The sequence below is a fragment of the Triticum urartu genome, chromosome 2A (genome assembly GCF_056163025.1).
Source record: "Triticum urartu cultivar PI428250 chromosome 2A, HENAU_Tu73, whole genome shotgun sequence".
Taxonomy (NCBI): domain Eukaryota; kingdom Viridiplantae; phylum Streptophyta; class Magnoliopsida; order Poales; family Poaceae; genus Triticum; species Triticum urartu.
In genome coordinates, this window is record NC_141874.1 from 230,916,136 (window position 1) to 230,938,762 (window position 22,627).

General features: G+C 45.6%; 1 protein-coding gene across 1 annotated transcript; it reads left to right on the forward strand.

The window, feature by feature from the left end:
* Window positions 1–1,366: 1,366 nt before the first annotated feature.
* On the forward strand, window positions 1,367–6,857 carry LOC125537041 (L-ascorbate oxidase homolog). The gene is made up of 8 exons (XM_048700337.2): window positions 1,367–1,813; window positions 1,929–2,038; window positions 4,660–4,930; window positions 5,066–5,168; window positions 5,253–5,598; window positions 5,711–6,076; window positions 6,159–6,237; window positions 6,356–6,857. The coding sequence occupies exons 1-8, from the start codon at window positions 1,664–1,666 to the stop codon at window positions 6,566–6,568; spliced, it is 1,638 nt and encodes a 545-aa protein (XP_048556294.1). The 5' UTR covers window positions 1,367–1,663; the 3' UTR covers window positions 6,569–6,857.
* Window positions 6,858–22,627: the final 15,770 nt, after the last annotated feature.

A 22,627-nucleotide genomic window follows, 5' to 3' on the forward strand; every position in this document is an offset into this window, starting at 1 on the left:
AACCTTCCTCCATCACCAATTTCATGATGCTCATCGCCGTGTGTGAGTAATTCCGTCGTAGGCTTGCTGGACCGTGATGGGTTGGATGAGATTTATCATGTAATGGAGTTAGTTTTCTTAGGGTTTGATCCCTAGTATCCACTATGTTCTGAGATTGATGTTGCTATGACTTTGCTATGCTTAATGCTTGTCACTAGGGCCCGAGTGCCATGATTTCATATCTGAACCTATTATGTTTTCATGAATATATGTGAGTTCTTGATCCTATCTTGCAAGTCTATAGTCACCTATTATGTGTTATGATCCGTTAACTCCGAAGTGACAATAATCGGGACCATTACCGGTGATGACCGTAGTTTGAGGAGTTTATGTATTCACTATGTGTTAATGCTTTGGTCCGGTACTCTATTAAAAGGAGGCCTTAATATCCCTTAGTTTTCAATAAGACCCCGCTACCACGGGAGGGTAGGACAAAAGATGTCATGCAAGTTCTTTTGCATAAGCATGCATGACTATATTCGGAATACATGCCTACGTTACATTGATGAACCGGAGCTAGTTCTGTGTCACCCTATGTTATAACTGTTGCATGATCGATCGCATCCGACATAATTCTTCATCGCCGATCTAATGCCTACGAGCTTTTCATACATTGTTCTTCGCTTATTTACTTTTCCGTTGCTACTGTTACAATCACTATAAAACCAAAAATATTACTTTTGCTACCGTTACCATTACTATCATATTACTTTGCTACTAAACAATTTGCTGCAGATATTAAGTTTTCAGGTGTGGTTGAATTGACAACTCAGGTCTTAATACTTGAGAATATTCTTTGGCTCCCCTTGTGTCGAATCAATAAATTCGGGTTGAATACTCTACCCTCGAAAACTGTTGCGATCGCCTATACTTGTGGGTTATCAGATGCCCTCTCTGACAGATGGGTCTAAATGCGGCGATTGACGGAGGTCTCGGTCACTAGCCAAAAGTGGCTGCTGCTGCAGAAGGGGAGGTTGAATGGCATTCTGCATCGATTCTACCTTTATTTACTTATGAAATATTTATTTACAAAATCAAGGAGAGAATTTTATAAACATTTATTTACACAATCATGGGCATGATTTGATAAATATTTATTTACACAATTACATTATGAACAAATAAATCACAATTTACATAATAAGAATATTACATTATGAACAAATAAATCACAATTTACATAATAAGAATATTTATACCCTATTGCAACATAGAAATACAAAAAATGTAAATGATGCCTGACACCGCCAAATCTAGCACGTTGACATACAAGTACATGATCTATCTTTAATGTGGGTTTACCAATTTCATTCCTCCCTCAACGACCGTCTAGAAAAGGAGGGTGCCCCGACATCCCACGGAAGGACACACAGCCAAGAATCCACAGCATCACCACTCTACCACACAACACTACCTCCGCTCCTGGGACGCACTCCCCTCGCTTCTCCTTTCCGCCTCCTCGACGAAAATCACTCACCACTCGATTCGAGCAGTGCCCTCATGCTGACGACTCCACCAACATAAGAACAAGAGCACCCATCCCACTCACAAGTCCCTCACATCTCCTTTCCCATACTTCCATTTGCTGCAAGAAAGCGTCTAGGTAGGCGGCGCGGTGAGCAAGATGGCGAGGGGTGGCAGCGCCGTGGCTGTCCTCTCCTTCCTCCTCGGCCTCCCGCTCCTCTCCGTCCTCGTCGCCGGCGAGGACCCGTACCGGTTCTTCACGTGGAACGTCAGCTACGGCGACATCTACCCGCTCGGCGTCAAGCAGCAGGTCTCGGTGCATTCCATTATTCTCTCTCTGTTTTTCTTCTCTCTACTGTGGCACCACATTGAGTTTTAGCATCACCCCAACCGTATGCTGAATGAATGAATAAATCTGTTGGCAGGGGATCCTGATCAATGGGCAGTTCCCCGGGCCGCAGATAGAGGCCGTCACCAACGACAACCTCGTCGTCAATGTCTTCAACAAGCTCAACGAGCCATTCCTCCTCTCCTGGTACACCTCATAACTCACGAATCCCTCCATTTAGATTTCGTCTGCTCCTCTTATTACACGCAGTACCACTTGTTGGAAGTTAATTCGTGCCCGGCCATCAATTGAATACGTAATATCTTACTGCGTATGCCCCGCAAAAGAGTATGGCAATGTTTTAATGATCTTGCTACAAGTTTTAGATATCCATCATCCGTTTTAGATATCCAAGTAAATAAATGCTGTGGCTGTTGAAGTTGAACTGGATATCCTTGCCCAGTTGTAGTGCCTATGCTAGTGTGGTCGAGCTTGCCCCAGTGTACCTACCGCATGCAACTTTAAGACGTGCCTAGGGCATGTACAATGATTTTATTCTAGAACTGTCACATAGGATAAATGATGAGATGAAGAATAAACAAATTATAAGAAAATGCTTGTCTTTTCTTATTTAAGAGAAGACAAGAGATAATCTCTTAACACAATTTGTCTCATCATGTTTTGAGGAATAGCTAGCTATTGAAGATAAGGCTAAGAAATGGGCCATTGTAGACATGATTTTTTGTCATCTCTAAGTTACATGCAAGACTTATGATAAAACTATCTTATCAACCATTGTACATGCCCTTAGTTTAACACTATTACACCGACTAATCCACATGTCCTACCAAACTGAGTATATCGGCTATATGATTAGGCGATGTGGATAGAGTATTTAATTAATTCTATATGCAGCCTGGCCACTGCATGGAATTGGAAACTAGAGTGTCATATTCACGGCAAATCCTCAAGTACGTACGAAGTACCGCTTTTAGTCTGTCGGTGAGACAGCGCAGTTACTAATCTTCAAAGTAGGGGGTGCGTCTCATTTCATTTTAGTGGGCAATGAAAGCGCCGTGTCTGGTTCACTCGGGAGTAGTAGTAGTATAGCTGTGTAGGACAAGTGTTCCTTAATCGACGGGGCATGTCATGTCATGCTTATTTTGTGCGGCCAGAATACGGGTAGCTAGCGGCATAATAAGGACCAAGGCGCTATTTTGGAGCAGGAAAAGCGAAGGATATGCATGAAAATACTCCAAACCACCAGGCCCCTAGGAGAACATACTCCAAATCTTTGCGATCTACTAGTAGGAGCAGCAGCAATGGCACATGCACAGGGAGGCGCATCAGACAAGGGTTGAATGCGATCGATGCAGTGCAGCAGAGTTTTAGCAAGTCTGATTGATCTAGGCAGGGCAAAGCAAAGCACCACATTGTTTTGTTTTGTTTTGTGTTGTTTCGTACCCACCTCGTGATCCAAGCTAGGGCGTTGCTGGGCTGGGCTGGGTCGGGATGGAATAATGCAGGGGCAGGTACACCGCATCTCGTCTCGTGATCTAAGCGTGATCACGGTCACGGGCGGGGGTGGCTGCCATGCTTTTTACCACGAGCTTCCCTCTACCTCACGCGCGCGTCGGCCGTCGGTGACCATGTGCACTTCCGCGAGCGCGTGGGTGGGTGCCAGCCGAGCCGAGCCGAGCGAGGCCACCGCCGTACCGGTGGAGCTGTAGCGGGCGGACTGCAGATTCGGCGCGCCCGTGTCCTCTTGTGCTCAAAAGTTATGACGCTTCACGGGCCCTCCCTCCTGTTTAAGCCCACCTCAAATAAATCATTTTTTTTCTTCCTCAAAGCTGACACCCTTCTCTAGCTAGGGGAAGATGGCAGTACCAGCATCCCACATTGTTTTCTTTCTTTCTTTCTTTGTAATGAAAATGTCAGTTATTTCGGGGATGAGAGCGACGCTATGGATGTGTCGCTAGATTCTACTGCTCAGGAACCATGATAGTGACCAAGTGGTCAGCTGGGTAAGCCATCAACAAAAAAAATTGCAATCAAGGAACCATGATAGTGACGGTAGGGCCTGCAGCACTGTGTTATAAGTACTACCGTATATGTTTAGAAACAGAGTTAGGTGCACCGACAAGTTTGCATGGCCGCGACGCTACGTTATAGCGCGGGGCGGAATACCTGGTCGGTCCCGCTCCCGGCCCGCACAGAGAATCGCAAGTGTTTCGATAGTGGTCACGCAAGCCATTAGTACACACACAGATGGGCGCTCCGTCAGTAGACAGCTTAGCTTCGCTGCAAAATGTCATCACCTAAAATAAAAATACAGTAAAAGATAGTGCAAGGGTGAGCATACGTATCAATTCGTGGCGGGTGACAAGTTCACGGACCAGACAACATGCAAGCGTCGAGGGCGCCCCCGAGCTAGATACTTTCACTGTAAACAAATATAAGACCGTTTAGATCAGTAAAGTAGTAAAGTTAATAGTAAAGATACCGCTGTTGAGTAGTCCGACCAACACTCGTGCCCATGTCGTAAGGGGCTCCAAAGTTTCAACGCAACACCGGTGGAGTATTTCAGTGCTATTAGTAGTACTACTTACACGTACAGGTAGTACTTTTTTGACTCGTTGAGGCGCCAGTTTCAGCGTGGCAAAGATGCTCCATCGGTCAAAAACACGAGAGCAATCCGATTTGCGCTTCACTGGAAATCGACTAACTTCCAGACTGTGTGTATTTGTGAGCAAACATGAGAAAGAAAAACGAATGATGCAAGTCTCATCCAGAACTGATGAGGCGAGGATGGTTGCAACGCAATGCAGGAGCGGGATACAGCAGCGGCGGAACTCGTTCGAGGACGGCGTGGCCGGGACGACGTGCCCGATCCCGCCGGGCGCCAACTTCACCTACATCCTGCAGGCCAAGGACCAGATCGGCACCTACTTCTACTTCCCCTCCCTCGCCTTCCACAAGGCCGCCGGCGGCTTCGGCGGCATCCGCGTCCTCAGCCGCCCCAGGATCCCGGTCCCCTTCCCGCCACCAGCCGCCGACTACACCGTCCTCATCGGCGACTGGTACAAGACCAACCATACCGTAAGCAGTTACCTCTTGCCACGCGGCCAGAGCATTAGATTAGTATATATTCTTTCTCGCAAAAAAAAGATTAGTATATATTCTACAAAATTTAGAGTAGTAACCAATTTGTTGGCGTTCGTTCTTCTTGTGCAGGATTTGAGGTACATGCTCGACAGTGGCAAGGCACTTGGCTTCCCCGATGGCCTGCTCATCAACGGTCGCGGCTGGAACGGCTACACCTTCACCGTCCAGCCCGGTAAACACCCCGGATAATTCAGTTTCTGAATGACGTGCTGGTCTTGTGACAGAAGAAGTCAAGTCTGAAACTTGTTGCATGCAGGCATGACGTACCGTTTCCGGATCACCAACGTCGGGCTGGCCACGTCCCTCAACATCAGGTTCCAGGGGCACACCATCAAGCTGGTGGAGGTGGAGGGCTCGCACACCATGCAGACCGCCTACTCCTCCCTGGATGTGCACCTTGGCCAGTCCTACTCGGTGCTCCTCACCGCGGACCAGCCTGGCTTCGACTACTCCATCGTCGTCTCCACGCGCTTCACCACCAAGATCATATCCACCACCGCCGTCCTGCACTACGCCAACTCCGCCGGCAAGGCTCCCGGCCCTCTGCCCGGAGGCCCCACCACCCAGATCGACTGGTCGCTCAACCAGGCCCGCTCTATCAGGTACGTAGTACTATCGCTCATCAGTTTCTTTTCCTACTACAAATACAAATTCGGACTAGGACTGTAACCATGAAGGACAATGTGACCTCATTCTGCCTATACTCGCAACCAGATGGAACCTGACGGCGAGCGGGCCGAGGCCCAACCCGCAGGGCTCGTACCACTACGGCCAGGTGCCCACCACCAGGACCATCAGGCTGGCCAACTCGGCGGCCACCATCAACGGCAAGCAGAGGTACGCGGTGAACAGCGTGTCCCACGTCAACGCAGACACGCCCCTCAAGATCGCCGACTACTACAAGATCGCCGGCGTGTTCTCGGTGGGCACCATCTCCGACAGCCCGACATACGGCGGTGCCTACCTTCGGACATCGGTCATGGGGGTCGACTACAGAGGCTACGTCGAGATTGTGTTTGAGAACTCTGAGAACGAGGTGCAGTCGTGGCACATCGATGGCTACGCCTTCTGGGTTGTCGGGTATGCATTGGTTTTCCTGTCTTTGTGGCTTTATTTACTTTGGGTGATCTGTATCGGAGCGGGTCTAAATTTTTGGACGCAGAATGAATGGAGGAAAATGGTCGCCGGCAAGCAGGCAGATCTACAACTTGAGGGATGGCGTTTCACGGTACACTGTTCAGGTATGGCTCTTCTGAAAACGCTCGACAGTCAGGAAGGTTGAGTTGTGTTCCATTTGTATTTGTTCTCGGAGTTGGCGATGATGACTGAACTCATTTTACCTGTGTGCGTTTCCGTCAGGTTTACCCCAATGCATGGACTGCAATCTACATGCCCCTTGACAACGTGGGCATGTGGAACGTGAGATCGGAGACCTGGGCCAGGCAGTACCTGGGACAGCAGTTCTACCTCCGCGTCTGGACGCCGTCCACGTCGTGGCGCGACGAGTTCCCGATCCCCAAGAACGCCCTCCTGTGCGGCCGAGCTGCCGGCCGCAGAACAAGGCCTTTCTGATGAGTTAAGCCACACGGCCAACCCAAGTTTGTCATGAGAGGATGACAGCTTGGCCTGGAGCAGACATAAAAAAAAAGTTACCATGAGAAAAAGGCTCAGAAAGAAGAGTTACCTGAAGGCAGATTGTCGTACATTTGCAATTGAACTTTTAGTGCCAGATTGATTCTTTCTACAATTGTTTTGGTGGTGGGTATAATTAGTCATGTAGTAGCATCTTAGCTTCGTTATTCCGGTCCTTAATAAATATAGACAAAAGAGTATGCTTTGTCAAGCTGATTTCGTGAGAACTTATCTGGCTGTCAGATTTTCTATAATACCCCATCAAAATGAGTACAGAGGATCCGCTCCTAGCCCTCCCCTCCTAGCCCCAGCCCCCGCCGTCGGCCCAGCCAGCGGCGGCCACCAGCCGCCTGACGTACGCCACTCCGGCTGCGTCAGCCACCTTCTCCCTGACGTACGCCACTCCGGTGGCGTCAGACACCCAAATTTTCTGACTCTGATCACTTCGATCGGTCTCGTCCACAAACATGGCCCTTTCTGACCTTCCGTTCTAAGCTGGGTAAGAATTTGAAGACAATCCAAGCTAGGTTAGAATTTGAAGACAAGATCAGGAAGAATCTGGGATCGACAGTCAAACATCTTGAAGGCACTCACTTCACTCAAGAGAATTCTTCCTGGTAGCACAATTTTCAAGATCAAAAATCAGACTTAATCCGGATACAGTGGGTCTCATTCTACAATCATGTCTGGGAGGTAATGCAGCGAGATTCAAGGTCTCTTTTCTTTGGGATTGGTGTTTCAAATTCTCTGTTGCTTCCAAGGATGTTCGCTTTTCGATCTAGGTAACATTTCCAATAAAAAATTTAATCTTCATTTCTTCCTTTGGGGCAATGGGGGTCCGAATTTCCGTAAAGAGTTTGAGCTCTATTGCAATGAGCAAGACAAGGAATGGACGATGGTATCTCGTTTGAAAAACCCTTCCAAATCTTCTGCGGATGCTGTCAAATCTCCAAGATTTTTTGGTGTTCATGACAAAAATTCAAACTCCCGACAGAACAACATTGTTTCGCAGGCGTAGCAATCTCGGCCTTCAGTTTTTGCTCGACTTGAATGGCATGTTAATGCCAGCATTAGTGGCGCTAGAATGAATTATGAGAAGGTGGGATCTCAGGATTTTCAAAATAAGCAACTCAACTCCTCCCAGGTTAACAAAGCCCAACTTCTAGCCTAGGAGCCCTTATGTTGGAAATATGCCCTAGAGGCAATAATAAAAGGATTATTATTATATTTCCTTGTTCATGATAATTGTCTTTTATTTATGCTATAATTGTGTTATCCGGAAATCGTAATACATGTGTGAATACATAGACACCAACATGTCCCTAGTAAGCCTCTAGTTGACTAGCTCGTTGATCAACAAATAGTCATGATTTTCTAACTATGGACATTGGATGTCATTGACAACAAGATCACATCATTAGGAGAATGATGTGATGGACAAGACCCAATCCTAAACATGGCACAAGATTGTAAGTTCGTTTGCTAGAGTTTTTTCAATGTCAAGTATCTTTTCCTTAGACCATGAGATCGTGTAACTCCCGGATACCGTAGGAGTGCTTTGGGTGTACCAAACGTCACAACGTAACTGGGTGACTATAAAGGTATACTACGGGTATCTCCAAAAGTGTCTGTTGGGTTGACACGGATCAAGACTGGGATTTGTCACTCCGTATGACGGAGAGGTATCTCTGGGCCCACTCGGTAATGCATCATCATAATGAGCTCAAAGTGACCAAGTGTCTGGTCACGGGATCATGCATTACGGTACGAGTAAAGTGACTTGCCGGTAACGAGACTGAACAAGGTATTGGGATACCGACGATCGAGTCTTGTGCAAGTAACGTACCGATTGACAAAGGGAATTATATACGGGGTTGCTTGAATCCTCGACATCGTGGTTCATCCGATGAGATCATCGAGGAGCATGTGGGAGCCAACATGGGTATCCAGATCCCGCTGTTGGTTATTGACCGGAGAGCCGTCTCGGTCATGTCTACATGTCTCCCGAACCCGTAGGGTCTACACACTTAAGGTTCGGTGACGCTAGGGTTGTAGAGATATGAGTATGCAGTAACCCAAAAGTTGTTCGGAGTCCCGGATGAGATCCCGGACGTCACGAGGAGTTCCGGAATGGTCCAGAGGTGAAGAATTATATATAGGAAGTGCAGTTTCGGCCATCGGGAGAGTTTCAGGGGTCACCGGTATTGTACCGGGACCACCGGAAGGGTCCCGGGGGTCCACCGGGTGAGGCCACCCATCCCAGAGGGCCCCATGGGCTGAAGTGGGGAGGGAACCAGCCCATAGTGGGCTGGTGCGCCCCCCTTGGGGCCCCCATGCGCCTAGGGTTGGGAACCCTAGGGGAGGGAGCGCCTCCACTTGCCTTGGGGGGCACTCCTCCCCCTTGGCCGCCGCCCCCCCTAGGAGATCCCATCTCCTAGGGCCGGCGCACCCCTAGGGGGCCTATATAAAGGGGGGAGGGAGGGCAGTGGCACCTCAAGTCTTGGCGCCTCCCTCTCCCCTACTACACCTCTCCCTCTCGCAGAAGCTTGGCGAAGCCCTGCTGCCCCATTGCTGCATCCACCACCACGCCGTCGTGCTGCTGGATCTTCATCAACCTCTCCTTCCCCCTTGCTGGATCAAGAAGGAGGAGACGTCATCCGCTCCATACATGTGTTGAATGCGGAGGTGCCGTCCGTTCGGCACTTGGTCATCGGTGATTTGGATCACGGCGAGTACGACTCCATCATCCCCGTTCTCTTGAACGCTTCCGCTCGCGATCTACAAGGGTATGTAGATGCACTCAGATCACTCGTTGCTAGATGAACTCATAGATAGATCTTGGTAAAACCGTAGAAATTTTTTATTTTCTGCAACGTTCCGCAACAGTGGTATCAGAGCTAGGTCTATGCGTAGTTCTCTTTGCACGAGTAGAACATAATTTGTTGTGGGCGTAGATCTTGTCAACTTTCTTGCCGCTACTAGTCTTATTTTGCTTCAGCGGTATTGTGGGATGAAGCGGGCCGGACCGACCTTACACGTACGCTTACGTGAGACAGGTTCCACCGACTGACATGCACTAGTTGCATAAGGTGGCTAGCGGGTGTCTGTCTCTCCCACTTTAGTTGGAGCGGATTCGACGAAAAGGGTCCTTATGAAGGGTAAATAGAAGTTGACAAATCACGTTGTGGCTTTTACGTAGGTAAGAAAACGTTCTTGCTAGAACCCTATTGCAGTCACGTAAAACTTGCAACAACAATTAGAGGACGTCTAACTTGTTTTTGCAGCAAGTGCTTTGTGATGTGATATGGCCAAAGTTGTGATGAATGATGAATGATATATATGTGATGTATGAGATCATGTTCTTGTAATAGGAATCACGACTTGCATGTCGATGAGTATGACAACCGGCAGGAGCCATAGGAGTTGTCTTTATTTTTGTATGACCTGCGTGTCATTGAGAAACGCCATGTAAATTAATTTACTTTATTGCTAAACGTGTTAGCCATAGTAGTAGAAGTAATAGTTGGCGAGCAACTTCATGGAGACACGATGATGGAGATCATGATGATGGAGATCATGGTGTCATGCCAGTGACAAGATGATCATGGAGCCCCAAGATGGAGATCAAAGGAGCTATATGATACTGGCCATATCATGTCACTATTATTTGATTGCATGTGATGTTTATCATGTTTTTGCATCTTGTTTACTTAGAACGATGATAGTAAATAAGATGATCCCTCATAATAATTTCAAGAGAGTGTTCCCCCTAACTGTGCGCCGTTGCGACAGTTCGTTGTTTCGAAGCACCACGTGATGATCGGGTGTGATAGATTCCAACGTTCACATACAACGGGTGTAAGACAGATTTACACATGCAAACACTTAGGTTGACTTGACGAGTCTAGCATGTACATACATGGCCTCGGAACACAGAAGACCGAAAGGTCGAGCATGAGTCGTATAGAAGATACGATCAACATGAAGATGTTCACCGATGTTGACTAGTCCGTCTCACGTGATGATCGGACACGGCCTAGCTAACTCGGATCATGTTATACTTAGATGACTGGAGGGATGTCTATCTGAGTGGGAGTTCATTGAATAATTTGAACTTAATTATCATGAACTTAGTCTAAAAATCTTTACAATATGTCTTGTAGATCAAATGGCCAACGTTGTACTCAACTTCAACGCGTTCCTAGAGAAAACCAAGCTGAAAGACGATGGCAGCAATTATACGGACTGGGTCTAGAACCTGAGGATCATCCTCATAGCTGCAAAGAAAGATTATGTCCTAGAAGCACCGCTAGGTGACGCACCCGTCCCACAGAACCAAGACGTTATGAACGCTTGGCAGACACGTGCTGATGATTACTCCCTTGTTCAGTGCGGCATGCTTTACAGTTTAGAACCGGGGCTCCAAAAGCGTTTTGAGCGACACGGAGCATATGAGATGTTCGAAGAGCTGAAAATGGTTTTCCAAGCTCATGCCCGGGTCGAGAGATATGAAGTCTCTGACAAGTTCTTCAGCTGTAAGATGGAGGAAAATAGTTCTGTCAGTGAGCACATACTCACAATGTCTGGGTTACACAACCGCTTGACTCAGCTGGGAGTTAATCTCCCGGATGACGCGGTCATTGACAGAATCCTTCAGTCGCTTCCATCGAGCTACAAGAGCTTTGTGATGAACTTCAATATGCAGGGGATGGAAAAGACCATTCCTGAGGTATATTCAATGCTGAAATCAGCAGAGGTAGAAGTCAAAAAGGAACATCAAGTGTTGATGGTGAATAAAATCACTAAGTTCAAGAAAGGCAAGGGTAAAAAGAACTTCAAGAAGGATGGCAAGGGAGTTGCCGCGCTCGGTAAGCAAGCTGCCAGGAAGAAACCAAAGAATGGACCCAAGCCCGAGACTGAGTGCTTTTATTGCAAGGGAAGTGGTCACTGGAAGCGGAACTGACCCAAATACTTAGCGGACAAGAAGGCCGGCAACACGAAATGTATATGTGATATACATGTAATTGATGTGTACCTTACCAGTACTCGTAGTAGCTCCTGGGTATTTGATACCGGTGTGGTTGCTCACATTTGTAACTCAAAGCAGGAGCTGCGGAGTAAGCGGAGACTGGCGAAGGACGAGGTGACGATGCGCGTCGGGAATGGTTCCAAGGTCGATGTGATCGCCGTCGGCACGCTGCCTCTACATTTACCTACGGGATTAGTTTTAAATCTCAATAATTGTTATTTAGTGCCAGCTTTGAGCATGAACATTGTATCAGGATCTCGTTTAGTACGAGATGGCTACTCATTTAAATCCGAGAATAATGGTTGTTCTATTTATATGAGAGATATGTTTTATGGTCATGCTCCGATGGTGAATGGTTTATTCTTAATGAATCTCGAGCGTAATGCTACACATATTCATAGTGTGAATACCAAAATATGTAAGGTTGATAATGATAGTCCCACATACTTGTGGCACTGCCGCCTTGGTCACATAGGTGTCAAACGCATGAAGAAGCTCCATGCAGATGGACTTTTAGAGTCTCTTGATTACGAATCATTTGACACATGCGAACCATGCCTCATGGGTAAGATGACCAAGACTCCGTTCTCAGGAACAATGGAGCGAGCAACCAACTTATTGGAAATCATACATACTGATGTGTGCGGTCCAATGAGTGTTGAGGCTCACGGTGGTTATCGTTATGTTCTCACCCTCACTGATGACTTGAGTAGATATGGGTATGTCTACTTAATGAAACACAAGTCTGAGACCTTTGAAAAGTTCAAGGAATTTCAGAGTGAGGTTGAGAATCAACATGACAGGAAAATCAAGTTCTTGCGATCAGATCGTGGGGGAGAATACTTGAGTCACGAATTTGGCACACACTTAAGAAAATGTGGAATAGTTTCACAACTCACGCCTCCTGGAACACCTCAGCGTAATGGTGTGTCCGAACATCGTAATCACACTCTATTAGATATGGTGCGATCTATGATGTCTCTTACCAATTTACCGCTATAATTTTGGGACTATGCTTTAGAGACTGCCGCATTCACTTTAAATAGGGCTCCGTCGAAATCCATTGAGACGACACCGTATGAATTATGGTTTGGGAAGAAACCTAAGATGTCGTTTCTAAAAGTTTGGGGATGCGATTATGTCAAGAAACTTCAACCTGAAAAGCTCGAACCCAAGTCGGAAAAATGCGTCTTCATAGGATACCCTAAAGAAACTATTGGGTATACCTTCTATCTCAGATCCGAAGGCAAGATCTTTGTTGCCAAGAATGGATCCTTTCTAGAGAAAGAGTTTCTCTCGAAAGAAATAAGTGGGAGGAAAGTAGAACTTGATGAAGTATTACCTCTTGAACCGGTAAGTAGCGCAGCTCAAGAAAATGTTCCTGAGGTGCCTGCACCGACTAGAGATGAAGTTAATGATGATGATCATGAAACTTCAGATCAAGTTGCTACTGAACTTCGTAGGTCCACAAGGACACGTTCCGCACCAGAGTGGTACGGCAACCCTGTCTTGGAAATCATGTTGTTGGACAACGGTGAACCTCCGAACTATGAAGAAGCGATGGCGGGCCCGGATTCCGACAAATGGCTGGAAGCCATGAAATCCGAGATAGGATCCATGTATGAAAACGAATTATGGACTTTGACTGACTTGCCCGATGATCGGCGAGCCATAGAAAATAAATGGATCTTTAAGAAGAAGACAGACGCGGATGGTAATGTGACCATCTATAAAGCTAGGCTTGTCTCTAAGGGTTATCGACAAGTTCAAGGGGTTGACTACGATGAGACTTTCTCTCCCGTAGCAAAGCTGAAGTCCGTCCGAATCATGTTAGCAATTGCCGCATACTATGATTATGAGATATGGCAAATGGACGTCAAAACGGCATTCCTTAACGGTTATCTTAAGGAAGAACTGTATATGATGCAGCCGGAAGGTTTTGTCGACCCTAAGAATGCTAACAAGGTATGCAAGCTCCAGCGATCCATTTATGGGCTGGTGCAAGCATCTCGGAGTTGGAACATTCGCTTTGATGAGATGATCAAAGCATTTGGGTTTATGCAGACTTATGGAGAAGCCTGCGTTTACAAGAAAGTGAGTGGGAGCTCTGTAGCATTTCTCATATTATATGTAGATGACATACTTTTGATGGGAAATGATATAGAACTTTTGGACAACATTAAGGCCTACTTGAATAAGAGTTTTTCAATGAAGGACCTTGGAGAAGCTGCATATATATTAGGAATCAAGATCTATAGAGATAGATCAAGACGCCTCATAGGTCTTTCACAAAGCACATACCTTGATAAGATATTGAAGAAGTTCAATATGGATCAGTCTAAGAAGGGGTTCTTGCTTGTGTGGCAAGGTATGAAATAGAGCTCAGCTCAATGTCTGACCACGGTAGAAGATATAGAAGAGATGAGTGTCTGATAGTGCAACTATCCCTAGGTGGTTTTGGTAATTCATAACAACATATAGCTCATTGAGCTAATGCTATTCCAAGATGACTATTTCAGGAAAGCTCAATGATTGGCATGGCATGGATGTGAAAGTGGAACCCTCAAAATGCTAAGGACAAAGGATTGGCTCAAGCTCAAAAGCTCAAGACTCTTCATTTTATATTTTAGTGATCCAAGATCACATTGAGTCTTTAGGAAAAGCCAATACTATCAAGGAGGGATGAGGTGTTGCTTAATGAGCCTCTTGCTTCATGTGCTTAGTGATATGCTCCAAAACCCTCAACTACTTTCCCATATCCACATATGACCTAAACCCTAAGCCAAACTCGGTCCTACCGATTCTTTCTATCCGGCGCCACCGAGTTTCACTTGTCATAGCCATTGCCAAACCCTAGCAAATCAGTTCTACCGATAGGGATCTCGGTCTCACCGAGATGGGATTGTAATCTCTTTGTTTCATTTTCGTAACTTTTCGGTCTCACCGAAAGAGCGGATCGGTCCCACCGAGATTGCAATGTAAATTCAGTGTTTCCTTTTTGTAACTTTTCGGTCTCACCGAAAGAACAAATCGGTCCCACCAAGTTTGCCTGACCAACTCTCTGGTTAGCTTATTACCAAACTCGGTCTCACCGAGTTTGTGTAATTGGTCTCATCGAGATTACGTTATGCCCAAACCCTAACCATATCGGTTCTACCGAGTTGCATGTCAGTCCCATCGAAAATCTCTAACGGTCACTAGGTTTACCTTATCGGTCCGACCGAGTTTGTTGATTCGGTCCCACCGAGATTGGAAAACTGTGTGTAACGGTTGGATTTTATGTGGAGGCTATATATACCCCTCCACCTCCTCTTCATTCGTGGAGAGAGCCATCAGAACACATACACAATTCCAACTCATATGTTCTGAGAGAGAACCACCTACTCATGTGTTGAGACCAAGATATTCCATTCCTACCATATGAATCTTGATCTCTAGCCTTCCCCAAGTTGCTTTCCACTCAAATCTTCTTTCCACAAAATCCAAATCTTATGAGAGAGAGTTGAGTGTTGGGGAGACTATCATTTGAAGCACAAGAGCAAGGAGTTCATCATCAACACACCATTTGTTACTTCTTGGAGAGTGGTGTCTCCTAGATTGGCTAGGTGTTACTTGGGAGCCTCCGACAAGATTGTGGAGTTGAACCAAGGAGTTTGTAAGGGCAAGGAGATCGCCTACTTCGTGAAGATCTACCGCTAGTGAGGCAAGTCCTTCGTGGGCGATGGCCATGGTGGGATAGACAAGGTTGCTACTTCGTGGACCCTTTGTGGGTGGTTGCTTCTTCGTGGACCCTTCGTGGGTGGAGCCCTCCGTGGACTCGCGCAACCGTTACCCTTCGTGGGTGGAGCCCTCCATGGACTCGCGCAACTGTTACCCTTCGTGGGTTGAAGTCTCCAGCAACGTGGATGTAGGATAGCACCACCTATCCGAACCACGGGAAAAACATCCGTGTCTCCAATTGCGTTTGAATTCTCCAAACCCTTCCATTTACATTCTTGCAAGTTGCATGCTTTACTTTCCGCTGCCAATATACTCTTTGCATGCTTGCTTGAATTGTGTGATGATTTCTTGACTTGTCCTACAATAGCTAAAATCTGCCAAGAACTAAAATTGGGAAAAGGTTAAGTTTTTATTTGGTCAAGTAGTCTAATCACCCCCCTCTAGACATACTTTCGATCCTACAAGCGGTATCAGAGCTTTGGTCTCCATTTGCTTTGATCTCCATAGCTTTTGGTGGTCATAGCCTTGGTTTCACAACCTAGGAGAGTATGGCGTCTAGCGAGGGACCGTAGAGGTCCTTACTTTGATGGTACTAATTTTGCTAGTTGGAAGCATAAAATGAAAATGCATATTCTTGGACATAACCCCGCCGTTTGGGCTATTGTGTGTGTTGGTTTGCAAGGTGACTTCTTTGATGGGAAAGAACCAAACCGTGAAGCTACCGCGGATGAGTTGAAGATGTTGCAATACAATGCTCAAGCTTGTGATATTCTCTTCAACGGATTGTGCCCCGAAGAATTCAACAAAATCAGCCATCTTGAGAATGCAAAGGAAATTTGGGACACTTTGATTGATATGCACGAAGGTACCGACTCCGTCAAGGAATCCAAGTTGGATGTGCTTCAAAGTCAACTTGACAAGTTCAAAATGAAGGATGGTGAAGGTGTCGCTGAAATGTACTCTAGGCTTGCTCTCATCACAAATGAGATTGCCGGCTTAGGAAGTGAAGAGATGACCGATAGATTCATCATCAAGAAGATTCTAAGAGCCTTGGATGGAAAATATGATACCGTGTACACATTGATCCAAATGATGCCCAATTACAAAGATCTCAAGCCAACGGAGGTGATTGGAAGAATTGTTGCTCATGAGATGTCACTTAAGGATAAAGAGGAACTTCACAACAAATCAAGTGGTGCCTACAAAGCCTCATGTGAAGCCCCTACATCATCAAGTGAGAAACAAAACTTCAATGAAGAATTGAGCTTAATGGTGAAGAACTTCAACAAGTTCTACAAGAGTAGAAGCAAAGATAGAAGCTTCAAGTCAAGGTCCTACAATGACAAAAGATCTTCTAGTCGAGAGCGAAACTGCTACAGTTGTGGAAGACCCGGACACTATTCCAATGAGTGTACGGCTCCCTACAAGAGAAGAGAAGATTCTCCAAAAAGAAGAAGCAAAGAATCACCACCAAGAGAGAGAAGGAGTAGAGATGATCGTTATGAACGAAGATACTCACGGAGAAGCAAGGATTCGGAAAGGAAGGAAAAATCATCAAGGAGCTACACAAAACGAAGACATCAAGCTCATGTTGGTGAATGGGTATCCGGCTCCGACTCCGACAGCCACTCCGAGAGAAGTTATCACTCCGACTCCGAAGATACTCAAGATGAAGGTGTTGCCGGTCTAGCACTTGTGTCAACCAACTCCTACGACATATTTGACTCACCAAATGAAGGAATTGGAAGATGCTTCATGGCCAAAGGTCCTAAGGTAAAACATCCCGAGTATGTTGATTTCAATAGTGATGAAGATGACTTGTTAGGTGATGATTTGCTTGTTGACAACTCTAGTGATGAATACTATGATGAAACGTCAATTAATCATGCTAATCAAGATAAAACGAATGACAATGATAAAGAGAAGATTGAGGCTCTAACTAAAGAACTAAACACTCTTAAGTTAGCTCATGAAACTATCTTCGAAGATCATCGAGAACTTTTAAGAGCTCATGAGAAATTACGCTTTGAAAAGCTCAATCTTGAGCAAGAGCATGAGTTCTTAAAAGCAATCAATGATGATCTCCGCAAGAAAAGTTCTTCTTACATTGCCAAGCGTTTACTCTTATCCACTTACATGCCTCAAGTCAAGTCTAGTAACAAGAACAAGAAAGATTCTTCCTCTAGCAGTAACAATGATCATGCTAAATCCAATATTGTTGCTTCTAGTAGTTCTCTTGATTCCACTAATGATTCTCTTAGCCAAGTTACACTTGAGCAAGAAAATAGCTTATTGAAGGGAATTATAGAGAAAGGAGTGTACAAAAGCCTTGCCGGGAGTAAGCAATTCGAGGAAATTGTGCGCAAGCAAAGAATGCACCGGAAGAATCAAGGTGTTGGTTTTGAACGAAAGTTCAATGCCAATGGAGTTGAGTGGGAAGAAGATCAATACCCCAAGACAAAGTTTGTTCCTCAACAAGAGAAGTATGATACTTCTTTCAAGGGGACACAAGCTCAAGATGATCTTCCACCACAAGACTACAAGCAAAAAGGCAAGAACAAGCTTCAAGAGGAAATTGATGCATTTGAAGAAGCTCCTAAGACCTTAGTCAAGTGGATTCCCAAGACTACTTCAAGTTCCACTTCATCAAGTACGACTACAACTCCAAGGATTCCCATCAAGATGGTGTGGATCCAAAAGAAGAACTAGAGAGTTCTTGAGGGTGACTCCGCCAACATACTTCACTCTTATCATTTTGGCAAGAACAAGTGCAATCAACTTCCACATCTTGCACTAGTTCAAGGAGTCACAAACCCTCTTGTTGGTAAGACAAGGGACAAGGTAACCTAAAAAGTTTTCATGGACATCATCTTGTGTGTGCATCACTCTATGTCTATGGATATCCTTGTTTGTTCCTTGTGGGACTAACCCATGTAGGTATCGAAAGTGCAATTCACTCAAATGGATAGCTCCAAGTGATCTACATCAACATTGAGCATCCACATCTTCAACATCTACATGAAGTCATCATCGACAAAACCCGAGGTTAGTTCATCCCTCTAAGGGGGGATATCACTTCTAGGGGGAGCTTTACTCTAAGACTTGAGCTAAAGCAACTCTAAAGATGTGAACACAACAATGCTTTATGTAAAAGTGGTAACCCCACTTGAGCTTAAACGATGAGTATGACCTATGATCAAGTGTTATCACTTGACTCCTAAGTCAATATACTCATATATAGATGACCTTGTCATCGCAAATTGCTTGATAGATGCTAGAATTGGTTGTGCATGCCTTGTCACATATTTCATTTGCCATCTTATTGTGTGAGCATGCTGGTTGCATATTTTACTCATTCGAGGACATCCACTTGTTGTTTTGATTGTTTGGTTTTATTCCTTTTGCCAAGTGGATGGACAAGAATGCCTAAGAACCTCCTCTAGCTATCTATGCTTTTGTCGTCTCAAACTCTATTCATGCTACATCACAAAATTTGATCAAGTCAGATTCGAACCACTCTGTGTGAGGAGCGCTCGGAGTCCCCGATTCGTCATAGACTTAAACTTCCAAAACCTCTTTATGATTCTCGGTCTGACCGATACCCTACTTTCGGTCCTACCGAGATCATTAAGTTGATCTAGGTTTTCGATCTCGGTGCAACCGATTTGAACCATTCGGTCACACCGAGTTGCAACAGCTGTATACAGTTTTGCATCTCGGTGCCACCGAGTTGTTCCACTCGGTCACACCGACAGGGTCGGGCTATATATAGTCACGGGCAAAAATTTGGAAATTTCTCCGAACCCCTTCGCCCGCGCGATAGCCTGCTCTGCTAACTTGGTCTCCGGATCGTCTCCTTGCCGCCAGCCGCCTCCAGTCACTGGTCTCCGTCGCCGTCAACGGAAATTCAACCCCGCCATTGCCGCCGTAGCGAGTCTCCGCCGAACTAGGGTATGGACTCGATCTTTGTGCTATTCCCCAATCCGATTCTTAGCACATTGTGATCATCATGATTCTTGCCACGTTTGTTAAACTTCTATCCAGTCAATGAACTCGTAGATTAGGTTTAATTCGAAAATTTTAGGGTTAGGTTTCCGCCGAAACCATCTCGGACCCACCGAGTTGAAAAACTCGGTCCCGCCGATTTGGCTTATGCCATTGCACAAGTGAGACTCGGTGTGACCGAGAATTACTTATCGGTGTGACTGATTTTGGAACTCTGTGAAACCCTAGCAGTCTTGGTGCCACCGAACTGTGACTCGGTCTGACCGAGTTCACTAGTTTAGGTGCCAAAACTGCTTCTGTATCACCGAGTTTAGAAATCAGTAGATCCGAGATGCTTTCAGTGGGAAACTAAAACTAAGTTTTTGAATTATTCTTTTGCAAAAACCTCTGCATTTTGTGATGCTTATCCACTCTATCTCATCTATAACCTATTCACAGGGTCAGCAGTCAGAGTTTGCATCATGTCAGACCAGAGTGATAGCCAGAACATGTCAGAAGAGCAAGTGCAGATGAGTGAGGGCACTAGTCCCTCAAGTTCTTCAGATGATGGCAGCAGAAGTACTCCTAGCAATCTGCCAAAAGCTGCCACCAGACAGAGGAAGAAGAGAACCTCAGAATCAGAGGATGAGGATTATGTGGCAGAAGAGGAAGCAACTTCAAAGAGAGTAGTGCTTGAGAAGGAACATGGCTCAGCTCAAGGCACAAAGCCAGGGATGAAAATCAAAAGGCCAGCAGGCAGGCAGCCTATGTCAAAGGCCAGAGCTTCAACTGAGAAACCCACTCCCATAGAGCCAGTTGCTGCTGAAGGCATGAAAAGAAAGGAAAGGGTGAAGAAAACCGTAGCCAGAGTGCTTGGCAAGGCTTCCATCATGGAAGATGAGGAGGAAGAAGAAGAGGTAGCTGCACCAGCACCTAAGGCACCCAAGCTAATGGGTGATGCCATAAGATCAGGGGCAGCTGCTTCCAAGGCCAAGCCAGCTCCAAAGCCAAAGCCAAAGAGGAATACAAGGAGCATACCTGTAGCTGAAAAGAACAAGGCCCTAATGCCTGACATTGCTGAAGAAGAAGAAGGTCAAGTGCTCAGAAAGCTCAAGCCCAAGATCCCAGACCATAGTGATGCTCATCCTGTGGCTGAGGACATGAAGCTCAGGAGAGACTCAGGGCTCAGGAAGTGGAGAGAAGCAGACCCGTATGCTTCAAGGAGAAGGACTGCTGTTGACTACAGGTTCCACACTAAGGAACAGCAGGACTTTTATGAGACAATGCTGCTTGATAAGAAGCCCATAGTTTGTGATATGAGATGGGTCGACTGGGAATACATCAAGGACAACGAAGAGCACTACCCTGGAGTGCAGGACAGCTTCAAGCCATGTGGAGTAGAGGAATTTGTTGGGCAGAAGCTCACAAAGTGGAATGAGGAGCTTATCATGCAGTTCTACTCCACAGCACATTTTTATCCAGATGGTAGGATAACATGGATGTCTGAAGGTACGAGGTACCAATCTACAGTTGCTGAATGGGCTTAGCTGATTAATGCCCCAGAAGAGCAGGAAGATGACTTGGATGTATATGCCAAGAATAAGATGGATCATAACTCAATGTCAAACATGTACAAGGAAATTCCAAATGAAGCACTTAACACTTTCAAGTTTGGCTCAGTACACTATCTTCTATCAGGGCTGCCAACTATTAATTGGATTTTGAGGCACACTCTCTTGCCCAAGTCAGGTGATCACAAGATGATCAGAGGCCATGCAATCAATTTGCTTCATGTATTTGATGTACCTCAGAAATTCAAGGTCATGAGCCTCATAGTAGAGACTATCAAGAGGACTGCAGCAGATCAGAAGAGGAGCTGTGGTTATGCCCCTCAGATTCAGGAGTTGATCAACTCAAAGATGGGCACAGGCATATACTTATTGGACAAGGAACACCTGCCCATCCATCCATACTTTGAGGACAATCAAGTTGTCATGAATGAGAATGAACCATCATCTACACAAGCACAAGCAAAGAAGGAGAAGGCAAGGAAGGAGAAAGCTGCCAAGATGCCAACTCGAGAGGAGGCATCTGAGTATTTCTTGAAAACCAAACAAGAGCAGCTTGGTTACTTGATTGCATCCACACTGAGGATTGATCAAGGACTGGCCACCCTCACTCGAAATCAGCAGAGCTTAGAGAGGATCATGGAACAAAAGTTCTATGACTTGGATGTCAAAGTAACAGAGATTCAGTCTGCAGTGGAACAACTTCAGGATGACATGCAGGAGAGGAGAGGCAAGACTACAACTGATGAATTTGCCAGAGTGCCAAGAGCTCAGAGATCATATGCAGTGCCAGTTGCTGACACCAGAGCCACCACTTCTGCACCAGCTACAGCTTCAGTTCCACCAGCTCCAGCATCTACTTCAGCCTCGACTCCAACCACGTCTATAGAAGGCTTTGTCCTTGGAGTGCTCCGGACTCCACCACCACCTGAAGATCAAGCCTGAGTGTCGACTTAGCACTATGAATTTTCTAGGAACTTTTTGGTAACTTGTTGCTAAAGGGGGAGAAAATGTATAGATCATAGGCTTCGAGAAAGAGTGTTGCCTTTATTCTCTCTTGCTTTATTTGGTGGTTTTTCGAACTTTGTTTGCTTTTGAGTGCTTGAGATACTATGTCATTGCTCGTGAGACATTGATGATCATGTGTTTGATCATAAGCTACACTTAATGTTTGCTTAATATTATCATCTTATCTATCTTATGTGATCATTCACTATTCTTGGTGATGAGTGCATGTATTTCATTCTTATCATTTTAAGCGCTCCACCAAGATGTATGTGACATGGAAGAGTAACCCATGACTCTAACTCTTTGTGCATTTGCAGTCCAAAGCAAATTTTAAATATGCACAAATTTAGGGGGAGCTCTTACTTGTCACATACTTCTCAAAGCGACGATATATTTCATGCTTATTATCATTTGTCGAAGCTTTGATCTATATGTTGTCATCAATTACCAAAAAGGGGGAGATTGATAGTGCAACTATCCCTAGGTGGTTTTGGTAATTCATAAAAACATATAGCTCATTGAGCTAATGCTATTCCAAGATGACTATTTCAGGAAAGCTCAATGATTGGCATGGCATGGATGTGAAAGTGGAACCCTCAAAATGCTAAGGACAAAGGATTGGCTCAAGCTCAAAAGCTCAAGACTCTTCATTTTATATTTTAGTGATCCAAGATCACATTGAGTCTTTAG